The 22,816-nt window shown below is 37.7% G+C and overlaps 1 protein-coding gene across 2 annotated transcripts in view; it reads right to left on the reverse strand.

Moving 5' to 3' along the window:
• LOC103154171 (complement C3-like) overlaps window positions 1–22,531 on the reverse strand; it is a 24,877-nt gene extending 2,346 nt beyond the window's left edge. Inside the window, exons 1-41 of one of the 2 annotated variants that reach the window (XM_007575366.2) lie at window positions 22,408–22,531; window positions 21,167–21,365; window positions 20,702–20,864; window positions 20,228–20,301; window positions 19,780–19,868; window positions 19,418–19,500; window positions 19,224–19,311; window positions 19,044–19,146; window positions 18,431–18,551; window positions 17,647–17,762; window positions 16,885–17,031; window positions 16,170–16,269; window positions 15,164–15,258; window positions 14,856–15,047; window positions 14,565–14,720; window positions 13,862–13,991; window positions 12,531–12,599; window positions 12,309–12,374; window positions 12,089–12,203; window positions 11,919–12,007; window positions 11,620–11,759; window positions 11,002–11,214; window positions 9,705–9,768; window positions 9,526–9,615; window positions 8,584–8,784; window positions 8,425–8,500; window positions 7,494–7,653; window positions 7,332–7,427; window positions 6,726–6,876; window positions 6,214–6,299; window positions 5,910–5,987; window positions 5,666–5,821; window positions 4,959–5,021; window positions 4,456–4,537; window positions 4,020–4,068; window positions 3,683–3,773; window positions 3,512–3,601; window positions 3,144–3,246; window positions 2,894–2,980; window positions 1,852–1,932; window positions 1,453–1,536 (exon numbers count right to left, since the gene is read on the reverse strand). In XM_007575366.2, coding sequence (XP_007575428.1) covers window positions 1,453–1,536; window positions 1,852–1,932; window positions 2,894–2,980; window positions 3,144–3,246; window positions 3,512–3,601; window positions 3,683–3,773; window positions 4,020–4,068; window positions 4,456–4,537; window positions 4,959–5,021; window positions 5,666–5,821; window positions 5,910–5,987; window positions 6,214–6,299; window positions 6,726–6,876; window positions 7,332–7,427; window positions 7,494–7,653; window positions 8,425–8,500; window positions 8,584–8,784; window positions 9,526–9,615; window positions 9,705–9,768; window positions 11,002–11,214; window positions 11,620–11,759; window positions 11,919–12,007; window positions 12,089–12,203; window positions 12,309–12,374; window positions 12,531–12,599; window positions 13,862–13,991; window positions 14,565–14,720; window positions 14,856–15,047; window positions 15,164–15,258; window positions 16,170–16,269; window positions 16,885–17,031; window positions 17,647–17,762; window positions 18,431–18,551; window positions 19,044–19,146; window positions 19,224–19,311; window positions 19,418–19,500; window positions 19,780–19,868; window positions 20,228–20,301; window positions 20,702–20,864; window positions 21,167–21,365; window positions 22,408–22,502 — 4,531 coding nt within the window. In that variant the 5' untranslated portion in view covers window positions 22,503–22,531. Of the gene's footprint in view, window positions 1–1,452; window positions 1,537–1,851; window positions 1,933–2,893; window positions 2,981–3,143; window positions 3,247–3,511; window positions 3,602–3,682; window positions 3,774–4,019; window positions 4,069–4,455; window positions 4,538–4,958; window positions 5,022–5,665; window positions 5,822–5,909; window positions 5,988–6,213; window positions 6,300–6,725; window positions 6,877–7,331; window positions 7,428–7,493; window positions 7,654–8,424; window positions 8,501–8,583; window positions 8,791–9,525; window positions 9,616–9,704; window positions 9,769–11,001; window positions 11,215–11,619; window positions 11,760–11,918; window positions 12,008–12,088; window positions 12,204–12,308; window positions 12,375–12,530; window positions 12,600–13,861; window positions 13,992–14,564; window positions 14,721–14,855; window positions 15,048–15,163; window positions 15,259–16,169; window positions 16,270–16,884; window positions 17,032–17,646; window positions 17,763–18,430; window positions 18,552–19,043; window positions 19,147–19,223; window positions 19,312–19,417; window positions 19,501–19,779; window positions 19,869–20,227; window positions 20,302–20,701; window positions 20,865–21,166; window positions 21,366–22,407 lie in introns of both variants that reach the window. The other variant, XM_016662488.1, reaches the window with a different exon arrangement.
• Window positions 22,532–22,816: the final 285 nt, after the last annotated feature.

The raw sequence follows: 22,816 nt of genomic DNA on the forward strand, positions 1-22,816 counted from the left end.
GTTTGTTATATGTTCAATTTACTTTTTTCAGCCACTTATTGCTACTTGTCCCAACTTTTTTGGGATTTGTAGACACTGTGAAATTTTGAATCAACAAATATTTCCTTTAAAATGTTACATTTACTCAGATTAAACTTTTAATCTGTCATCTATGTTCTATTACGAATAAAATATTGACATTTGCCATCTCCACATCATTGCATTCAGTTTTTATTCACAATTTGTGTAGTGTCCCAAATTTTTTTGGAATCCGGTTTGTAGTAGCATTGCTGCTTCAGTGAATTGAAACTTACAAGAAAGAAGAAAGAATGGCATTTGATCCATAAGTTGACCAATAAATTGACTCGATAATCAGAAATGGTTTTTAAACTGTCCTCATCAGGCCGTTCAAACACTCAACTGACCGACATTACATAACATTAGCATCGGACATGAATGTGCTTTTGCTTCTGCCTCAGTTAGTGAACAGGAACTGGTCTCCATCGCAGATGAACCAAAGGCTCATGCAAGACATGTTCTGTATCCAAACTTGCGCTAAACTGAACAGGTGAAGTAGGACGACGCTTTTGTTAGCACAACGGTTTTGCTATCTGCCTGCGGATGCGTAGAATAAACCCAACAGCGGTGGATCCTGCACATGTGGGCTTTCACACCTCAGCGGGAGAAAAGTTTCACTCTGAGAGCTGCTTTTGAAAACCGCCGGCATCAGAGACACTGATGCCACGTAAACGAGCGGCAACAAAAATGTTATCAAACCTAAAGTTTGTCAAATGCCGTCATCAAAATGATCAAGCATAATTATCATCAAATATATATTGATTAATACTCCATTTATCAGTCACAGGGAGCTCTAAACAGATGGGTTTTTAATCTTGATTTAGTGGAAGTCAGCATTTCGGCTGTGTTGCAGTTTAGAGGAGGATAAAAACTTCATGCTGCTTCACCATTTTTGGTTCTAGTTCTGGGTACGCAGAGTGGACTTGAGCCAGAACACCCGAGTGATCTGGAAGGTTAATAAAAACCTTACAACGATTCAACCGAAACATCTCAAAGTCTAATCTCTGAGCTACCGGGAGCCATTGTCAGGACTGGGGTGATGTGCTCCATCTTCCTTGGTTTTAGTGCAGCAGCGCTCTGGATAACCTGCAGCTGGAGGATCAGACGTAGAGAGCCACAGAATGACAATGCAACGGTCAAGGAAAGAGCAATGGTTCGCCAGATGAGCCTTTGGACGTGGCTTTTGTTTTAGTACATTATTTGAGATGAGGAAATCTCTACCGGATGTTTCTGTAGAAATGCCCTGCTTTCATTATGTAGTACCATTGTAGTGCAAACATTTTACTTTGTCACAGTACTAGCAATGTAAATCAAGGTTAATATTTGAATCCCATGTTCCCGTCAGACTAAAACAGAGAACAGGGCAGAGATATCAGGAGACATTTTATCACCTACCTTCTTTGATCACCTCCAAAATTTGTAGAGTGTAAACGTCAGCCGACGGCCTGTCAACTAACTCTTGCACTCTTACCTTATAGACTGACGAGAGACAAAGATCGTTAGTCTGTTTGCAAGTATATTTTGATACCTATTAACACTTAGAGCCACAGAAAAAATGAGGTGAACTTAGCCTGAAATTATTTACACCCAACTGCAGAAAATCACAGACCCCAAATACCAAACATGATCGTCATCACTTACTACACAGAAATCTGTACAGCACAGAGATGTCTTTGAAACACTTCAGTACATCTCAAAAGAAATAGATGTGCACAAAATGTTTGAGGAAGAGTATTTTTGATTCTCTATATATATATAAAAAAAATACATATATGCGCAAATGTAAAGACTTACTAAAATTTATAGTGGAATCACAAATCTTCCCAAGACGCTCGTTGTCATTGACTTTTCCTTTTTTCTGACCATTGCACGTCTCTGGAATTAAAAATATAAATGCATAAAAGAATATTATTTGCATATGGCTACACATTTAAAAAGAAAGTTAATGATAATTACTACATAATAACAGTGACGCATAATTTATGGGGTAATTTTACTGTTTTGAGTCGAGTGTGCAGGATTTCTCTTGTCTCTGAGCAGAGAGACGTTTTGCGTACAAGGAGAAAATCTGAGTAAGAACACAAAAATCTGAGAGAGCACAGAGAATATTTGAAAGGCAGCAGAAGCACTACAAGTTTTGAGAACAAAAGACAAGGCATTCTGCTTTCAGACTGAAAATGTATGCTCTCGACTTATGGCACTAAAATTCCCCCATAAGAACTGAACAGTTCCTGTCACTGTACTAGCACTTAATTCAGGAACAAAATTTGCTGTCCAAACATTTCCCCTGTATCATTTGTTACTTGATAAGATCCTAATAATAAAATTAAACCTACAGCTGGGACGAGTGTTTTCAGTAGATGTTTCGCAAATGGCTTCCAAAGTGCTAAATACTGACTCCATTAGCAAAAATATTGTGATGACCATGGAACCTATAAGTGCGACATAGTTTTCACACAGGCAGTTTGTATGTGGGACAAAATAGTTTTGAAGTATTGAAGTTGATGGAAAAAAATTAAAAGAATCTGGACTGAACGCCAAACCTCACAGTACAGGACTACTGGTGTTCCATACATAAGATGTGGTGCAGAAAAGGCATCACTGTTTCACCGCTTGCTATTAAAAATAAATCAGTTCACTGAGAATTGTTTTTGCATGTCGGAAAAAGCCCCACAGTTTTGTCAATGTAACAGTTTGAAGCAGCTTTGTTTGGGAAATTCTCTTTTTTTTTTTTTCAAGCAAAGATTGAAAATTGATTGGTTTGCAGGTGAGCATTTCCACACTGGGCAGCGCAGACAGCAGAGGAGCACTCAGCTGACAGCCGCTGCTCTGTTACCTTCAGCGCAAACGCAATGTCCGTTCAAACACAGCTTGGACAGAGACCCGGTTGTCTCAGGGCCGTAGGATTTCACACAAGGTTTCTCTGCAACAACAACATATGTTTGAAACAAGTTGCACTTTACAAGGGAATCATTTCTGTAATTTAGAATTAAAATATGCATTTCATTTCTTCAAAATAGAACTGTGAAAATTGTTCATAGTTTTTTTTTTTTTTTTGCTGGGCATTCCTGCAGCTGGAAACTTACGGTTGTAATATTCATAGACCTTCACAGCAGCTGGTTGCAGGATCCCAGTTTTCATCTCCTGGTGGATCCGGAAAGAGATCTCCTCCTGCTGCGTGTGAGAAATCTGGCACAAAAAGTGCACAAGACATAAATATATAAAACGTCTACATTTTTTTATAGTAGTAAACATTTTTAGAGATTAAATTTAGACACTCCCATAAGAGTATTGTTGAGTACATCCATGCTGCACTAAGCCGGTCTGCCTGAAACTAAATAAGCCTCATTTTAAACCCGTGAAGAATGGAGAATTTATAAATTAATAGACTATTTTAATATGGATGAAAAACCGGTATTAACCAAGATGTTGCACAATCTAGAGGAAGTCTTACCTTGTCCAGATAAAGGGTGAGAGATCCTCTTTCTGACAGAAATGTTTGAGCGTCATATTTGGAGATGACAGGAGAACGGCCTGTAGACAACTGTTAACACACATTTTAAAAGGTTATGCAAATAAAACGGGTTTGGATTTTTCCGGATGTTTGTTTTTTCTGCAGTCTTACTGCGTCCAGGTCAGGCTTGTTAAAGGTGAAGCCGGATGGTAAATCGACATCCACGATTGATAAGAATGCATCGCGGTGTCTGTTCTTAAACCTGCAGGCAGACAAACAAAGACTTTTATCATTACAAAAATATGAAATAGTTGAACACAGAGTAAGTTTAGCATGTGGGGGGAAAAAATGGATGGAATAAAATTTGTGGAAGGAGCTGAACGACGATTTTGGGAAATAAAATGTATTGAGAAATTAAAATATTTTAAGGGGTAAAAGACTATACACATAAAAGTTAACTTGAAACAAAGGAGTAAAATTGATATTCACAGTTCTCTCTGATACTCACCTGACCTGTATCCTCAACCTGTATACTTTTTCATCTTCGGTGATTTTTTCTGCAAGTGACAATAGATAAAAGGTTTTAGGTTTCTGTTTGTGCACCGATTTTGGCATTAATTTTACTCCATTCTTAGATTTTGACAGTAGGTATAAATACACCTACTGTCATATTTCCTTGGGTTTCTTCTCTTTTACTTTTTCATCACAGATCCACATTTCAGATCAGACAAATTTGAATAGGTGAAGAAAACCCAATACTAAACAGAGTTGATTGTGAACATTTTCTTTGGTTCAGTTTCACCACTGACAGCAACAGTTGATGACTTTCTGATCTGAGAAATCATGAGTTGACTAAAGGAATATTGTTTTTACCGGCTAAAGTATCTCAAAAGAAGATGATCATGCAGTGATGTAAAGAAATCTATCAGTAAAAGAGAAATTACCTGGCACAAGTTGCACACTCATATCAAATGCCTCACATGAGCTCTCAGGTTCCTTAGGAAGAGTGTAGTAGAGAGACAGGATCTTTCAAAGACAAAAAAAAAAAAAAAAGTCCTAGTGAGTATTTCAGCAAATCTCAGAGGCATCTAAGAAAATCCATCTTTTTTAAATTACAGTTTCCTTCATTAATTAAATTGAAACAGCTATAAAATAAAACTTTACCTTCGTGATTTAGATATTGGTGAAAAGTGCCATTTTCCATTTATGCAATGCTGCATTTGCCAGTACTAATATATGCTGTTTTATGATACTATACATTACACAAAACATACAGTGTATTAAATTTACACGTCCGCACCTGAAGTATTGGCTACTCTGTGTCTTTAAACAATGTTGCTCATTAAAACTGTTTTAACCTTAATCAGATACAAAGTTAGCCTGATGCACTGCTAGTAACACAGTCATGACGTTTAGCAGGAAATCACTCAAAAACTAACATATTCACCCTTAAGATGGCTTCTCCAGCTCCACTTGCCATCACTGTTATGTCCTTGTCTACTGTGTGAACCTGTTAAAATGACACACATATTTTAAATTTACTAATTCAGAAATTTTCTGTTCATACTGAACCATTGCAGGGTGGAGACAGACAGACAATTATGCATGCACAAATTCACAAATTCAGCAATTCTGAGTGGCTAATTGACCAATCAGTGGAGGGTGTGAGCAGTGCGTACACAGGCATGACTAACAGCACGAAAACCCTTCTCCTGGCTCTGATTGGTTGTTTCTGACAGAGCTGTGTGTTAATGCAGATGGCAGTAGGACCACAGGGAGGGAGGAGGCAGAGGAGTTATATTTTTGTTAATTGTCTCTGTCTAGTTATAATGCCATGATATGGTGACGGGTTTACCAAATATGAAAAAGACACATTATTTAAATTTGCATTCAGCGGCTTTAATAAGTGGGACCTGTGTAAACAACAAAACCATCTGTCGATTTGGGTAAAATCAAACATTTAAGGAAACACAGTCGCTTTAAGGTCATTTTGGTTTTACCTTACATTTTGCATCATACTAAAATCCCACAATCATACAGTTCGCTGATCATTTCTGCTGCTTCCTTACTCAACTCTTTAATATGGAGGGCGTTATATCAGTAAACATTTGCACAACCAGTCGTTTGTGCTTTATCTTGCCCTTGCGTTCGTACCTTGGAGGTCCTTGTGAAGTAGTAATCATCCTTATTGAAGTGATGCGTCTCTGGTCTGGCCCTCCCTGGAATGATGAGTTCCACTTTCAGATCATAATCTACGTTTTGCACACAATTCCAGTACTGAGCTACGGCCTGGTACACAATCATGGTCCTCTGGAGAGGGAGGCATGAGCAAATGTTAGAAAATATTTCCTTGGGAAATCTCAGAACCCAAAATATGTTTTTTGATTTTTTTTGTCACCTGTGTTGATAAATAACCTCCATTTAAATTTGGCTGTTCGCGGATCCATCTCACGACAGGATGGGCTTCGTCAATGGCCTTCAACGATGCAATGTGAGAAAAAGCTTTTCAAATTTACTCCAGACAAAAGAAAGTCAAACATTATGTGACTGTCTAAGAAGGCTTCAGAGTCGCAGAACATCTGATCTCCAAAACAACCCAACAGAGACAAATTAGAGGTCAGCTCATCTGTTTTACACTCTTTGCTTTTTGAAACGTAACAAACTGAATTACAACGATCTTGCATGACAGCAGGAAGTGTCACCTCAGCCTTGAGAAGCGCCAGCAGAGCGTAGCCTGTGGCCTCCAGCGTGTGCGTGTTTCCTCTTGGTACAGGCCAGTGAGATCGATCTGTGGACCAAACATGAAATATCCTGTTAGATTAAAAGTAAAATATCTGAGCATCACAACACTATTTTACACACACTGTGTGATCTGTCAGGCAGTAACACTTTGATTTAGCAGCTAGGATTCATAATATCTATTTGCTAAGTTAGTAAGTTATGCATCAATAGAATCAGAGTAAACATGTCACCAGTTCAGCAGTTTTTCTGACCTGTACACTACAACTACCTATCCTGTCAGATAGGTAGTTTAAGGATCATGGACACAGCAAACTTAAAAAAAAAAAAAAAAAGTCAGTTTAACTCTTACAAGCTGACCAAAACCCTGTCTGACCCATTTCTCTTTTCCCAAAATATAATCTACATTGATACATTGTTTATTGGCGGCCTAATGTCAGTGTACATAACCAACCACAGCAAGCTGGCTGGTTACCTGGAGAAGCAAACTTGAACAGTGTCTCCTTGTTGAGTTTGTCTTCAGTCGCCAAGGCAAAGGAAGTTATTGCAACAGCATAAGGGTTTGTAAGAGCGGGCAGACGCTGCTCCAGATAGGCTGCTGCTCGGACTATACTTTGGGTCATTGACTGAAAGAAAAATAATTAGAATTTAAATACATATTACACATACTTACCTTTCAAGCTTAAATTCAATCCTAAAAATACTGCCAAAAGCTGAGTGCAGCAAACATTTAGCAAAAAGGTAAATATAGGGAATATAAGGAGAAAAAAAAAGTGTATTATCGTTTGCCCCATGTCATTCTGATGGTATTTCGGTTTTGTCTATTTAACATAAGTACTAATTTACGTTTTATGAATTATAGGACTGATCGTTTATGTAAACAGTTAAGCTGCTTCCAGATCACACACTGTACGTTTAAATGTTAGTGTTGGTTTTAGCTTTCTTACATTGCAAACTTTTTAATTTTTTTTTTCTCTCATGATTATTCTGTACAACCAAATAAAACGACTGCTACTAAATGCTATAGGCAGCATTTGAATATTGAAGTGTAACACAGAGACCAGAAGAAGGTCGCACTCACAGGAACAGATTCGGCACATATCCTTCGCGCCTCCTGGATGGCAATCAGACAGAAAGCTGTTGTGGAAGCATCTGAATCTGTGCCAGCAACGTCGCCCTGCAAAGCCACATGAATGGATTTTCATTTTTGCTTCTGTTTTATTATTAAAATCAAATGACTCACCATCATTTCGGTGTGAAACACACGTCCAACTTCTCTAAACACCCCGGTCGGCTGCTGCGTGGTCAGGATCAGAAACTTGACGGCACCACAGATATTTGCTGAATCTACATCTATCATGTTGGACATGATGCTGAACACCTTGGCGACATAAGCAGTGAGCCTTGTGGAGGAAATATTTAGACAGATGAGTCAGATATGCACAGACACTTTATGAAAAATACATGGTCTGACAATAAATAATACAAAAATGTACCTTATTACTGACAGTTGGGATAAAAAGAAATGTTTCTATTTGATAGGATGAGGAGTAATGCACACATTGGCTTTAATAAATGATTATTTACTGAACACTTTGTCAATCTATTCTCATCTGAAATCAATAATGAATTTCCACCCAACCAGTGGATACTTGTTGTTTTTCAGACCGTTCCCAGTAAAAATGAGAAATATTTGTGAAATCTTCCACACAAAGTTGATATTTGTGGGGTTTGTGTGTCTCCTTGAGAACTGCTCACTGTTATTTATTGTTTCATGTTTGTCACTGTTATTCTTTATTTGTGCTATGCTGGGACAAACACATTTCCCAAAGTATTGTTATCTCATTATGTTTTCTTAAGTAATTGAACAGGTTTATGTAATAAAGTCGCTTGGAGTCTGTGCATTTGAACACACTCTGACATTCAGGCACTTATCTTACACACAGCTTACAAGAACAGTAAACATATATAATTTAACGTATTCTTTAGGTGACTTTATTGTGTAGATTGTTTTACACAATCTGTTTTTCTATTTATTGGATTTATTTTCAATGTTAATTATTGCCTCATTACTTTTTGTTCTTCTTTTATAAAATATTTCAGAGAAATCTAACAGAATTATAGACTATTTGTGTGCAGATAATGAATATGTAGTTAGCTGTCGTCTGCCTCACCAGGTGCTGCTCGGTGTGGCAGGAAATGGAGCAAAAGAGCCATCGCTTTTACGGAAGATCAGCTCTCTTTGATACCCTAAACAGAAAAAAAAGCTTTCACTTTCATCCAATCAAATAATTTATCTTCGGATTGTTAATCAGGTTGTTATCTGATGATACCGTTCTTTAGGTGTTGGAGAGCTTCAGCTCTTTTTTCTAGCCCCACTGCTTCCCACTGGTTGGTGGTGTCCAAGTACATCGTTGCAGCGACAGACGGAGTCATGGTCATCATTGTTTGCTCCCCAGAGCCCTGAGGCTCTCTGAAGAAACCCCTCAATGATTCTCCACTAATGATATTTTCCTGAAACGGATTCATCTTCCCTGTACAGGAACAAAGCAGTCGGTGAAAATATTTGATACTTGCAAAGATGAAGGCATAACGGGCGTTTTGCAAAAGCTGCCGACATTTTCTTTTATATTCAGATTTGGTCATTTTGAGTCGAGTCTGTGGTGCATTTTGTTCCAGCAACATTTAAACCTTTTCGATACACTTTGTAAATGATCAAAAATAGGGACCAACATAAATGGAAGTGCAGAGTGCAATGCAGTGTCTTCAGAGAGTAATACAATTAAGTTATATGAAGTGAGGTTTGAGCTTACTAGTTTCATGAAAACAGTGGAAAACAGCAAATATTTAACTGATACAGACACAAAATGGAAGCATTTCAATGATAATTGTAAAACAAGATGGATAAAGAAAATAATTGAAGGAGTAAAAACAAAATAAGCAGGTAAGTTGAAGAAATTTGGTGTTAAACGTTTGGAAATGTTCAAGAGAAATAGTCCAAAATTTAATAATGTGAACGTTAAACAACAAAAAGTGTTAGCTGGGCAACAGGGACAAACTTGACAATTAGCATGTCTTTAAGTTTTCTATGTGGGTCTGAGAGCAGCAAAGATTTGAGCAAATTCTAAAACTTTCTCTGATAGGCAACACAGACAGACTTTTAGCAACATTTTAACACAATTAAAAACAAACATTACCAATTACGTATAATGCTTTTGAAATAGATTTTTTTTTCCCAGAAATGTTCTTCCACAGATGTTGCTTGTTTGAATTACCTGTCAGATACATGTAAGTCGTCATCGGTGTGTTTGGAGCGACGTCACTCGGAAGGATTTTACCGCTGATCGTTACAGATTCTTTGCCATCTAGAGATAAAAGCGGCAAGTTATGAAGTTCATTCAGCAACATAAAATATTGTTTTCCTGTTCTTTTAGTATCTCGTTCGTAAACTTACTAATGCCGTTCTTAGACGGGTTTAATGTGACAATCTCCACCAACTTTACCAGTTGACCTGCAGGCTACAAAAATGTAAAGAAATAATTAACACGAATGTGGCAGGAAGAAGGTGGAACCTGTCTTTTGCTTATTGCAAAACCGGACCTGGGTGATGGACCCCAGGTGGGGTTGGCAACAAACAAAATTAATTGTTGCTGTGATCTGTGTTTCTCTGTGTAGTTATTTTGAGATTTTCTGTGCTTAGTCCTGTTTCCCTGTGAGTCTCTGTCCTGTCCTCCCTGTTGATTGCTTCCCAGGTGGGTCTAGTTACTTGATCACCCTCCCTGTGTATTTAAACCCACCTGTTGTCTTTGTCTCTTGTTGGGTCCTTGTCTTTGTCAGCGTCAGTCTGTCCGTCTGGTTAAGTCCTGCATCGGCGTCGGCTCTAGTTTTCAGTCTTCTGTGTACCAGTTGCTACCGGTAATTAGCTGTGTGCTATTCTCTCTGCCGTGCCGCCTCTATTGGACTGTTTGAGTTTCATCATTAAACTCATCATCATTGCCATCATCTGGGTCTCAGTGTTCATCCTCACCACATGTGATTCCACCACATCATGACAATTGTACGGTCAAAGCACTGAATGCCACACCAAGAATTTCTGACTACAAGAAGAATTCCTGTTTATCAATTATGCCGAGGCGAGCAGTTGTCCCAGAATAATAAATACATTGCGTTTAATCTTTTCTTTTTTATGGTTTTTGTTAAAATGGTTGGAGATAAAGCTTTTCTGCAATATAACAAAATCAAATGAGTTTGATTTTCTATCCAAGATTATAAAAACCCGTGGAGGATCATCACTGTGATTAATCCATAAAATCTCGTATGTTTAAAAACGCTTGTCTGACATGTTGTGCTTGCCGGTCCTGGACCAAGCAGCCATCTTTGTGTTTGAGATTTGTAGCTGTTTGAGTAAAGCGGTGCAATATTCTAAAATGCAGGACATCGAGAGTGTGTTCAGAACAACATTGTGATACCATATCAAGCTAAAAGATCATTTTGGCAAATCTGCAAACATGTGTTTTCAAAATGAACTGGGTTGAATAAAACTGAGCACACTACTAAATACAGCTTAACCTTTTGTACTGTCTGAGAATCAGTCACTGATGACTGGTATGAGGCAATAGTAGCAGATCGTTTCATCAAATGAAAGAAAATAGACTTTCAAAGAAGGTGCCAGTTAGGAAATAAATTCAGAAGAAAGTTTCTTGTTACATCTCATAAAAATAAAAAAATCCAGATTTCATAGTCAGACTTACCAACACTGTCAGTGTTTTTCTGACTGCATCTTCAAGGCTTGAATCTTTAACAGATGCTTTGACCTCCACAGAGAAGTGTCCTGTCTTCAGAGGCTCAATGACAAATGAAACTAGCTGGGAAGTTTGAGCTGCAACTGGGACTTCCTGCCGGTAGCTCAGACGTCTGTAAGCTGCGCTGCACAAGTCGTTTTCCTCCATCAGATCCACATACGCCTTAAAGTGTATAGAACAAGGAACAAGGTTTTAAATCCAGCAGGATTCATTTTCAGGCATCATAAACGACAAACAAAAGATTAGAAGAAATGGGTGCAAAAGTTTCAACCCTTTGATGCTTCAACATCTTGAAATCTATGTTTTCCCTTCAGAAATACACTTTTTAAAAAATATTGCATTAGTTTCAGTGTGATGGGATGAAATTGGCTTGAGCACCTGGGCATAAACTGGGGATTTCGATACAAGCTGGTTAAGCAAAACAGCTAGCTTACAGGAGCTAATTAGTGTCCAAAAAACACATTGGCCATCCATTTGCTTTGAGTGCATAAAGGTATTTTTTGATCAAATAAATTATCCATGCTGAGTAAAATGTTAACCAATTTGGCTGGAATAGTTCAGACTCACAGTGATGGGATTAGGATTGTAATTGTAGAGAACTGCCTTTATTTCCAGCTGCTCTCCGTGAACCGCCGAGTACGGCAGCCTGAGATCGATGAAAAAAGTTTTCTTCACCAAAACCTCTAATGGGTCAGTCACACAGATACCTGCAAAATAAAAAAAAATAAACAGAACAAAGTTACTCCACCAGCTACCACTTTGTTTACCTTAAAACCTTAAATCAAAGCTGCAGATGGAGAGAGGAATTGATTTGGAAAGAATTTGTTATGTAAAAACAGCAAAAGTAAGTCAAGAGTCCTCCTCACCGTGAGTGTCTGACAGACTGATGCCTGTCAGCTGCCACGTTGTTATCGTGTCTTGCAGGAAGAAAGTTTTTTCATGTGATGTGGATGAACTGAAATGGATAAATAATAAGTGCCGGTCTCATGTGGAAAACATCTCATTAGACGTCGGTGTTGCCGTTTCTGTTCCTCACCAGCCAGGTATGTTACTTGGGCAAGCGTTCGTCTTCACGTCGTGCCAAAGCCAACTTTCTGGCAATCGAGTGCGAACGACGGTTAAATCTGAACCCGTGATACCGCCTGCCTCAACTGAAGTGGAAAAGAAGAAAAGAGGAATATCTCAGCAAGAATCGATGACCGCTTTCGAAATACGTTGATTCCTGTACAGTAATGACATGAACTGATGGTAACTACCACTCGTCTGCTGCGCTCTTCTCCTATTGCGACGCAGTAGATGAATTTCTCTAAAGAAATCCGAATCTGAAGGAAGAGACGGAGAACAAGATGATCTGCATGTAAAATCATGCAGAGCAGAAAATATCTGTATTTCATGTGATTGAGGTTGGTTTTTTTTCATTCCATAATCTAATCTGCCATACAAAAATTCGGTATCCTTGTGGTTTTTGAGGTTTTTACCCGCTCTGCTTGCATTATGTCTCAGAGTGGTGGCTCGTTTCCTCCGGCTGGATGTGGGGCACTGGAAATCTGATAAAACAGCAAAATTTAATAATTAGACAAAGAAACAAACTGGATTTTTGCTACTGAAAGTGTAGCGGTGCACTTTATCACTGTCGGATAAAAGCTGAGAGGGTGGCTGGATCCTTCCTTCCCTTTCAGCCCCACCGTCTGGATAAAGCTGCCACCACTGTCGTCTATGTTGTCATGCAAGTTGGCAAACCAAAAAAACATGTCGCCTTGCATCAACCAAGCATGAGGAAATTACACAACTCCACTACAACTGAGAAATACACATGGCGCTCTAATGTTTATTGTGTGTGCGTTTGGAAAAAAAAGGTTACAAAGATCACGGGATTTGCTGCGTCTTCTGTTGCGTCGCCTTGTTGTTTTGTTTCGACTTTTCAATATTTCAGAATGAACTGACCATGTGGAAATCAAAAGGTAAATACTCCAAGAGCAACCCAAGTGATCAAAAAATTTATAGGATCAGTTTATCAGAAAGCAGATCAACCTGCTCTAGATTCAAAGGATCACGGAGAGAACAACAATGTTCAGGCGAGACGGAGAAATTAGAGATTTAGAAAACATTTAGAAGAACCAAGATTACAAATCGTTTCTCGGTGAGGTTTTAAAGATGCAGGTGAAATAAGGTGTGAAGTTGCAAAACACCAGCCCCCCTAGGCAGGGAGCTGGAGATCCCTGCTCTATGCACAATTATTAAGGAAGATATGTATTTGATAATGTATTCTACTACTGAACAATTATAGCATTTTTCTGCCAATCTAAAATTAAAATAAACCTCAAACCTCATTGTGTAACAACACAAAAGTAAAGTTTGGGACTTAAAAAAAAAAAATGTCTATGAATGTGCAATTAAATGAAAAATTTAAATGAAGATTTGACCATGTTTGGAAATGTCTTCAAAAATTCTGAAGTTCACCAGAGCTTTATTTATTTATTTATTTATTTTTTAAAACATATAGGTTTGTATTAAAGGTGCAAGTTATAACTGGTATTTTCCAAATAACTTCTGGGTTTTTGCTTGATCTTTTTTTTTTTCAGGTGACCTTAAAAGGGCATCTTTTATTGAGATCACACAATGTGTTTACTTACTTGAATGCATAAAAGTTTAATCCAATCCCACCTAAAATAGTGGGATTATTTTGAAGTCCTTGGAGAAATGTTTGCTTGTTTTTAATGAGATATTGTGTGATCTCATTAAAAGATGCACAACATTTAGCTGTGTTGCTATCCACTCTGTCAAGAAAGCAGCAGGAGCGAGAGCTAACCTGTTCTGGAAGGCGTCCCTGGAACGGTGCCCGTCTCCATCAAGAGTCCAGCATCGTAGAAGACGTGCATGCCGTCCTCTCCGCCCCCTGCTGTGCAGCCAGGGTCGTATTCCTCCACCATGTCCCAGATCTAGACACAATAAAAGTGATTTAAACACAACCACTTAACAGATTCAAACATTTTCAACAGAAAATGTTAAGTTTTCTGCATAAGTACAAACTGCTGAGTTGACAATTATTCTCCCTTCCTTTATGTTATTTGATCCATTCGTATGCATTTAATGAAGAATAATTAATTAATACATGTATGTTCTGTATGCACGACGGAACCTCAAAATAAACTTTAGCTAGTGATGAGTTTAATTTGCACTCATAAGTTACAGCTTTGCAATTGCAGAAATCCGTTTAACCAACCAGACAAATGAAACTGTGTGCAAAAATAACAAATACACTGCTCAAAAAAATAAAGGGAACACTCAAATAACACAGCCTAGATCTGAATGAATGAAGTATTCTCATTGAATACTTTGTTCTGTACAAAGTTGAATGTGCTGACGACAAAAATCACACAAAAATCATCAATGGAAATCAAATTTATTAACCAATGGAGGCCTGGATTTGGAGCCACACACAAAATTAAAGTGAAATGTTCCCTTTATTTTTTTGAGCAGTATATTTTTGGCAAGCAGACAAAAGGAGTTACCTTCTTTTGTGTCAGGCGGTGCTTCCTGTTGAGGGCTGAGACACTTTTGTCAATTGCCACTAGTCCCACTGTGGCTTCAGGATCTGCCGTGATTTTTAGACTGAAGCTGCTGCGGTATGCATAAAATGCAGCAGGTCTCACTGGCTCCAGACTTAGCTTAAAGAGAAAGAAAGGTTTTTTTATTTTTGCTCAAGGCGACCTTCAGGACACTTCACAAACGTTAATATTCTTGTGCATGAAGCAGCATTAGCTTGCATGGATGTGCGATTGTTCAACTGTTGCGCCTCTTACAGATCCCATGCAAGAATCTTTGACATCCACCCACACGGAGTCTGCAACCACTTCTTCAGAGTTTGGATGGTAGTAGGCTATGATGCGGAAAGATGGCAACATTTCTTTGGTAACGGGAAGGCTCTGCCTCATCAGCATTTGCCCGCTCATCTGATATCGTCCGTGTTTTACCAGCTGACCTCGACTCAAAATCTGGGAATACAGACAAAAACATGCATGAATGAAATCCCAACATTGAGAGCTTCAAACAATTCAGGTTCACAGAAGTAAAAACACGTGTTTGCAGACTGCCTGCATTTTGTTCTTACCAGGTATGTGATGTATCTGTGTTCCCTTTCCTGTCTGCCAACGAACAGATCGACTTTTATGGTTCCTCCTAATTCCACCTCAGCTGAATCCAAACCTGTGACAACAACTTGTTATTAGAATCAGCAGTTTCACTATCAGAGCAGGATTTCCCCGGTGTTATAAGCCTGGCAGCCCGCCATGCCGTAGTAGCCCCCCTACATTGCTTGTTTTTAGGAAAAAAACAAAACACACACACACACACATATATATGTGTGTGTGTGTGTGTGTGTATAAAATTTGGATTAAACAGAAGTGCAGTTTTTTTTTTTTTTATTTGTTTGGAAGATTCTATAGTTGTGGGTTTAAATAGCATTTCACTGGCAATATTTTCCTGTAACATCTAATTACCCAGTAATATTTTTACATTTCCTGTCTGCTTAACATCTTTTAATACAAAAACACGATGGACCGCCTCGGCGCCCCAACCACCGGGCTTAGACAGTTTTCTGGGGGAAACCCTGCAGTGGTTTAATTTCATTATGATTTAGCAAAAAAATAAATAAATAAATAAAAGAAAGAAAAAAATTACACCCTTGGCACATTTAGGTTTCTTTTTTTCCCGCTAAAGACTCTTTGAATTCGTCTAATAGAGAATTTGTGAAGGGAGCTATTGATTAGGGTGATGTGACAGAGGCCTTCCAACATCACCTCGTCACAAAAGATAATAATAACAACAATAATAATAATAATAACAGGTGATATGCAAAAAGCTGGACAGCAATAATTAAACTGGTTGATTACTGTAATACCATTAACTATTGATTAGGGTGTTAATGATATTCAACATACCACTTTAAAAAAGTTAAACATATTTTTTTCATTCCTATTCTTTGCGTAGTTCTATCTTTCTAGAGGTGTCTTTCTCTTTTCCACTCAGAAACTCTCCATTTGAAGAAAAATGATTTCAAACCTAAATCTGCCTTGGGTAAAGAATAATGTTGTTCTGTACATATTTTCTATATTTACTCATGTAGAGGTAAGAGTTGCTTTTGGTTTTGTATGGACGAGCCGTCATGGAGGCAAACGCTTGTCGAATTGCTGGGATTTTGGGATCTTTGGTCTTTGCCTGTAAAAAATGACACATGAATTTAAACACAGAGAAATTTAACTATTATAGAGGGACAAAAAGATCATTTTTTTCTATCAGTGGGTATTGAGTAAATTCCATATTTACATACCCAGTTATTCTCTGCCTCACATTTCTATATGGTAATTTCATATTTACTTATTGTTTGACTATTTTCCACTGTTCTGCTCCATACCTGTGGGCTATTAGCAGATTTATCCTCCTTGTGATCAGTTTGTTGATGAGTTCTGATTTCTTTTTTCTGTTTGCAAGATTGCAATATCATTTCCCTCAGTTTAGCTGTAACACCATTACCCATTTTTATTCCCTTTCTAAACATTCACTAATAATTAAATTAGTGTATAATCCCAACTGTTAAAAGGTTTGCTCCGCTATTTTAGTCTGTTTTTAATGCTCTTTCAGACATTCTTATGTCTTCTTCTTTCAATTGCTTTGACTTTTGGTTCTTCTAATTATTGTGATGCTTTTGTCAGTCGTTTTGTTTCCCTACCTGTGATCAACTTTCTTATTTTAAAACGAACATTTGCTTAGTGACTGGTTAAGCCTTCACAGTGACCTCAGGGGGTCAGGTGGGACACAATTCACGCGACTTACTCCAATAAACACAGCTTGAGAGCTTTGAAATGAGTTGATGCTAAATCTTGCGATGCCGTTTTCTGAGGTGACGGCCTCCATGTTGCCAGGATCCACCACCACGGTCACACCTGGAGCTGGAGAATCGTCAGGATTCACAACTTCAACCTGCCAGAGACGGAAAAAAAAAAAAACAAACAAAAAAAAAACACAAGAAAACAGTAAAAATGACAAGTTGTTAAGCCACATCACATGATGTAACTGTAGAAACATGTCAAGCCCCTCCGCACCCGACTGAGAGCATCCAAACATCCATGTCTGCTTGAATTTGACTGGAAACGGTGAACCTGAAAGCCTCGTTAACTGTGAAAGCAGTCGAGGTGCTTTTGCTCTCCAACCAGACAGAGGGGCAAAAAAAGCTTATTGATGTACTTCGAAACTTTTGTTTTAAATTAAAGAGTGTCTTTAAGGTAAAGTCCCCCTTTTAATATGTTTTTAAGAAATGTTTGCTCAGTTTTATAAGGATCCAGACATCCTGCCTGCTGCCAACTCATTTAAGTAAAACTACAACCTTGCAGAGTTTGGCCATTTTTACATTGTGCTGCCATCCATCTTCTGTCTGATCTTTAATATTTTTGTGATTTTGTTTGGTGCAAACAGAACTTAAAAACTGCTGTGCCTGTGCAGTTCACAGTTTTCAGATTGTTAACACTCGTTAGGATGTTGGAATATGTTTCTATCAAATTTTCTGTCCGTTATCTTTAATGTAAATGAGTTATGTACCGTGACGTCCAGCGGCATGCCTGGTTTGAAGAACTTTGGTGTTCTCCTGAAGAGGATGGTGTAGGGGTAAGAGGCGATCTTTATGCCTCCCAGCTCAGACTCAACCATTTCAGCGCCTGTCGGTAAAACATAACGACGATGAAAGAGGTCAGAAAATCAAAGTCCAAACTTTTTACTTAGTACAACAGCTAAAATCTAAAGTTAGACACATTTTAAAAAAATGTATCCCCATCTAACCAAAACGAACTGGAGAACACGATACGAGGACGTTTTGAGGAGAGCAAATTTGCACGTTGAAAATGCCACAGTTTGGTGTATTTTTGTTTTCTTATTCATCTTTAAGGATGAAATGCTTCCGTGTACAAAAACATTTGGTAAATTACAAAAAAAAAAAAAAACCCATAAAAATCTTTCATGGAAGTAATTTCTTCAGCGCGTATCATCTTGTTTACTTGTTGTGGCGCTGGCTTATGTAAGAACAATTGATAACGGTTCAAACTGAAGCGATTCATGTTTTATGGAGATGCTACATTTGAAAAGTAGTGGCAACATTTAGAGCAGATGATGTTTACTTGAGCAGACATTTTCAGATTCTTCATGAAAAAATAAAAAATAAAAAACGCATTTTACCTTACACGGTTTTACAGCCTTTTTTAACAACAAAAAACATTTTCTAATTGTTCAAAACTCAAAATCAAACATTCTATGGTCAGTTTTCTTGATGGCTTACGTTTGTGTAATAATAATAACTTGGTGTGTGTATATGAACACTTTTTTTTCTCACCGTTTTTCGTCAACACACTGACTGCTACAAATATAGAGCTCCCCACCAGCTCTGCAATATTTGGAAAGGTCTGTGTGATTTGCTCCCTCGTTAGTCTGGCCACTCCGTCACCTTCCAGGATCTGACATGATGTGAAGCAAAAGTTTGTCATCAAGAAAATATTTAACTCTGATATTAATATTTCAGTCAGAAATTTACACTAATTGGCATCATTAATCTAAGCAAGCACATCTCAACAACAGCAACATGAGCATATGTCTTTCTAGTTCTGCATAATTCAACTCAAAAAGTTACTCACGTTGCATAATATTATTACAGTAAGTAAAGAGTTTCTTCCTGTTGATTTAGATAAATATGGCACACAGCTTATCCAAACTTAAATAACTCAAATTAACAGAAAATGATGCCTGAACTGCGTCACACTGTGTGGAACACATTGGTGTGAGTTTAACTTATGGAGCTGAATCGCTAAAATTCCCTTTTAGTGACATTAGAAATTACTGACATGCACCTGCAACATCAGACAAGTAGAAAATACTTAAAAATCATGTAGAAAACTGCAAAACTGAAATAAGTCTGCACCGTACCGTAAAGCCTTATTTATCCCTTTTACCTTGATTTTCTGTAGAGAGTCAGGAAAGCTTTTCTTACGACCGTCTTGAACAACTCCAAACAGAACGTAGGCCGTTCCATCCACTGCCTCCCCAAAGTTAGATCTGAAACAGCAAGTAAAATATTAACTTGGACGAATGCTTTAGTCACACTTCTATCTTTTCATCTGCATGATACTTGCATAGCTTTGATGTTGACTGTGAGATCTTCACTGTCTACATAGAAGAAGGGGCTTCCAGGTGTCAGCGTAACTTCAAAACTATGGAGAACTGCAGAATGTGCAGACATTCATGAGAACCTTTTGTCTGTTTTTATCAGGCATGGATGATGGCATTATTATTATTATTATTTATTTTAAGTGGAAAAGAGTTTTACCATATTCTTTGACCTCAAACTCAAAAGTAAAGCTCTCTTGTGGGGTTTTCCTGAACTTGGCCACAATTTTCCAAACTCCAAAACTACATGCAAACATGCAGAGAAACAAGTATTATTTGTGCACTGAGAGAAAGGAGCTAATTCATGTTCAATAACATTTCACACATATTCTCCCTGAGACATGTGTGTTTCTTGCTTTCAGTCAAATGAGAATAATAATTATGTTAATTATACAACATATTTTAAGTGTTCACAACATATTTAGTGTAACTAAAGGCTTTAATTATAAATTTTAGTTCAGAGACCAGTGGGAAGTATCAATAAAACCACATTAAAAAAAAAAATTATTGTAAATCATTTACCTGACGACTTCAGGAAGTCTATAGCTGCTATAACCCAGCCCTGCTCTTAAAGTGTTCCAGTCAGATTGTACAGTGACGCCTTCAGGAGTCTGTGGAAAAAAAACAAAAAACCTTTGACTATTCACTGACATTAACCAAAACAACAACAAAAAAACTCGCTATATTTTGCAAAGTATCATGTTTTTCTTTATTAATTCCAATATTTCAGATATTCTTTGGTCCACCTCATGGCAACAAGTACAGTGTGGAAGATTTGCAGGTACTTTATTCTAAAATCTCTTTCTATACCAAAACAGACTTACACACAGTCCAAGGAAATATTTCAGATAATAAAGTCTTTTGGGGAATATACTTGGGCTTCTGAAGATATTTTGTTTGTACGTCCACATCCACATGGTACTGGTACAGAAGAACATAAAGCAGTTACTGAAACTTAAAAGTACGTTACCACAATCTCAGTGTCCACGACTGCATTTGTTTGAGGCTCCATGCCAGGACTGACTGCAAAAATCCTGTACATAACTTTTAAAGACAACAAGAAAAAAGATATAAAACACATTTTATCATCGGATAAAGTGAAATCTAAAGGAGAATTGCTCTTAAAAAGACACAGACAGACATACTGCCTGCCCCCCTCCCTGAAGGAACAGTGTTTCCTTTTAAGCTGTCAAGTAATGCTGCTGACGCTCTATGGTACATTAGTGGTCTATCCAGACCTGTCAGAAAACAAATACCTAACAAATAGATAAGCTTGAAACAGGGTTTACTTTCTTTTTCCTTTGCTTGTATATCTTTTCCATAGATATCGTCGCTGTGAATATAAATGTGGTTAACTTTTTCTCTGGTAATACTGGTGAGTATAATTCATTTCAGACTGTAACCATTGTGTAGCTGTGACTGAGAGGAAAATGTATAAACTCACCGTTGCTGTTGGGAGAGTAGATGCTTTTGTCAGTCTGTATGAAAATGTACCCGGATTGGAAGGACACCAACACAATTTTTTCCAACAATTTGTTTGGGAACTGTGCTTGGAGATACACGAACTGCTTTCTGTTGGGGTCTTTACTGAAGTCTGTTGCCTCAATCTGGGAGTAAAGCAAAGTAAAAAATTTAAAATGATTATGTTCATGTACATTTTGGGGATTTAATTAGTTGTCCGCCAAAGAGTCTTTTGTGAAGAAAATACCTTGAAATATTTGAATTGAGAGCAGAGGACTTAAGTCCTGTTGACAAAAAGCTTGTTGGTTCTTTTAATCTTTTGGTTCTTTTATCTGTTTGTTTGATACAATCTTATCAATAATTTTGAGGTAAACCTTCGGTCTGATTTTGAGTGACAGAGCATTGCAACAATGGTCATAATTCTTAAAGCGTATCTGAACCAAGTTACCTGAATTTTCCCAAAACTCTGAAAGTTGTTTGCCTTATTAAGGGTAACAGATGTCGATGCGAGTGCTTTAGTTTTCATTGGATAATTCATTGCTTTGATTTGCACAGGTATGGCGTCTTCTTGCACATAATCCTGAACTTCAACAAAGATGACTTCTGTCGTTTCTACTCGGAGCAGGTTGGGTGCAGACAAAACCTCCCTGGAGAAGCAAGCAGACATGAAGGAGAAATCAAAACTATTTTTGCATGGAAATTGTCATATCTGAAATACGGGAGAAACGGCGACGTAGCTAGCTTATTTAAACTGTTTTAATTTTTTATAATTTCATCTAAAGAGTTTTGTTTGCTTTTTACGGGCTATAAATCGCAGAAAATTGAAAAAAATCCCTTCAGCTTAAACATAATGAACTCATTCACATTAGAAAAACCTGCAATTTAAACAGGGAGCATGCACAGAAAAATTAGCTAAGACTAGCTAACCAGGGGGCAAACAACAGACAACGTTAGGCATTAATGACGGTAAAGGCAGCAATGTTTAATTAAAAAATATAAATGAAAGGACAAAAAGTAGAACCAGAATACGTCTAAACTTGTTTACACAACTTTCCCTAATTTATTTAGCTTCATTGTGAACTTGGGAACTCGAACTTGTGGTTTCACTAAAATTTGAAGACATTTCCTATTATTATTCACACTTCAGAGCAATCAAAGTGGAACTTCACAGATGTGGTTCTAGAAATGGAGAATATTTTATGAGCCTGACAACATGTAAAGATATTTCCGCTCCAGATGTAAAACAGCTGTCTTTCTTGATTACAAAACATTATTATTATTATCGTCATTATTTATGATACACTGCATTGTCCAAAAATGAATTTGACACATACAAACTGTACAGAAGTACCTCCAGTCTGACTTTATTCTCTGAGAACGTCTTATAAAACCAGCGTACCCATAATGCGTCAATGGGTTAGCTCTTTCAATGTAACCTGAAATGTAACTTGTGAAGTTCAGAGATACAGCAGGCGCAAATCGTGACACCGCACCTACTAATGGCACTTCTGGTGGCAGGTGTCAGCGGAAGTGCCAGTATGAGGTGCCGAGGTCAGCCGAAGTCAGCCGAAGTCAGTGACAACACTGGCAGCTAGTCCCGAAAACAGTGGCACTTGTGGTGCGCCATTAGTAGGTGCGGTGTCACGATTTGCGCTCGGCCCTGCTGGAAGTTCAGACAGATCTACTTACAGAGGAGCTCCATCAGCCAGAGAAACCAGTGAGAACCAAGCAAGAGAAGTCACAAATCCAAGCTGGGTCCAACTCATCATCCTGCTGGACTCCATTGCTGCTGTCAAAGTAAACTCCCCCAGTTACTCCCTTTTTATCGCGATGGAGAAGCTTGTATGGAGAGCCATTTCAGCCAAAATTAAATAAATAAATAAATAAATGGGTGAAATAAATAAAAAATGAGTAAAATAAATAAAAAAAATGAAGAAAATGAGTGAAATAAATAAAAAAAATTGTTAAATAAATAATTTAGCTTTTTCGTTAAACCAATTTTTCATTTATTTATTTTTCATATCAATTTCCCAATTTCTCTTTTTATTTATCTATTTTTCATTTATCTATTTGTCATTTATCCCTTTATCCATTTACC

This window comes from Poecilia formosa, unplaced genomic scaffold (assembly GCF_000485575.1).
Source record: "Poecilia formosa unplaced genomic scaffold, Poecilia_formosa-5.1.2 Scaffold375, whole genome shotgun sequence".
Classification (NCBI taxonomy): Eukaryota; Metazoa; Chordata; class Actinopteri; order Cyprinodontiformes; family Poeciliidae; genus Poecilia; species Poecilia formosa.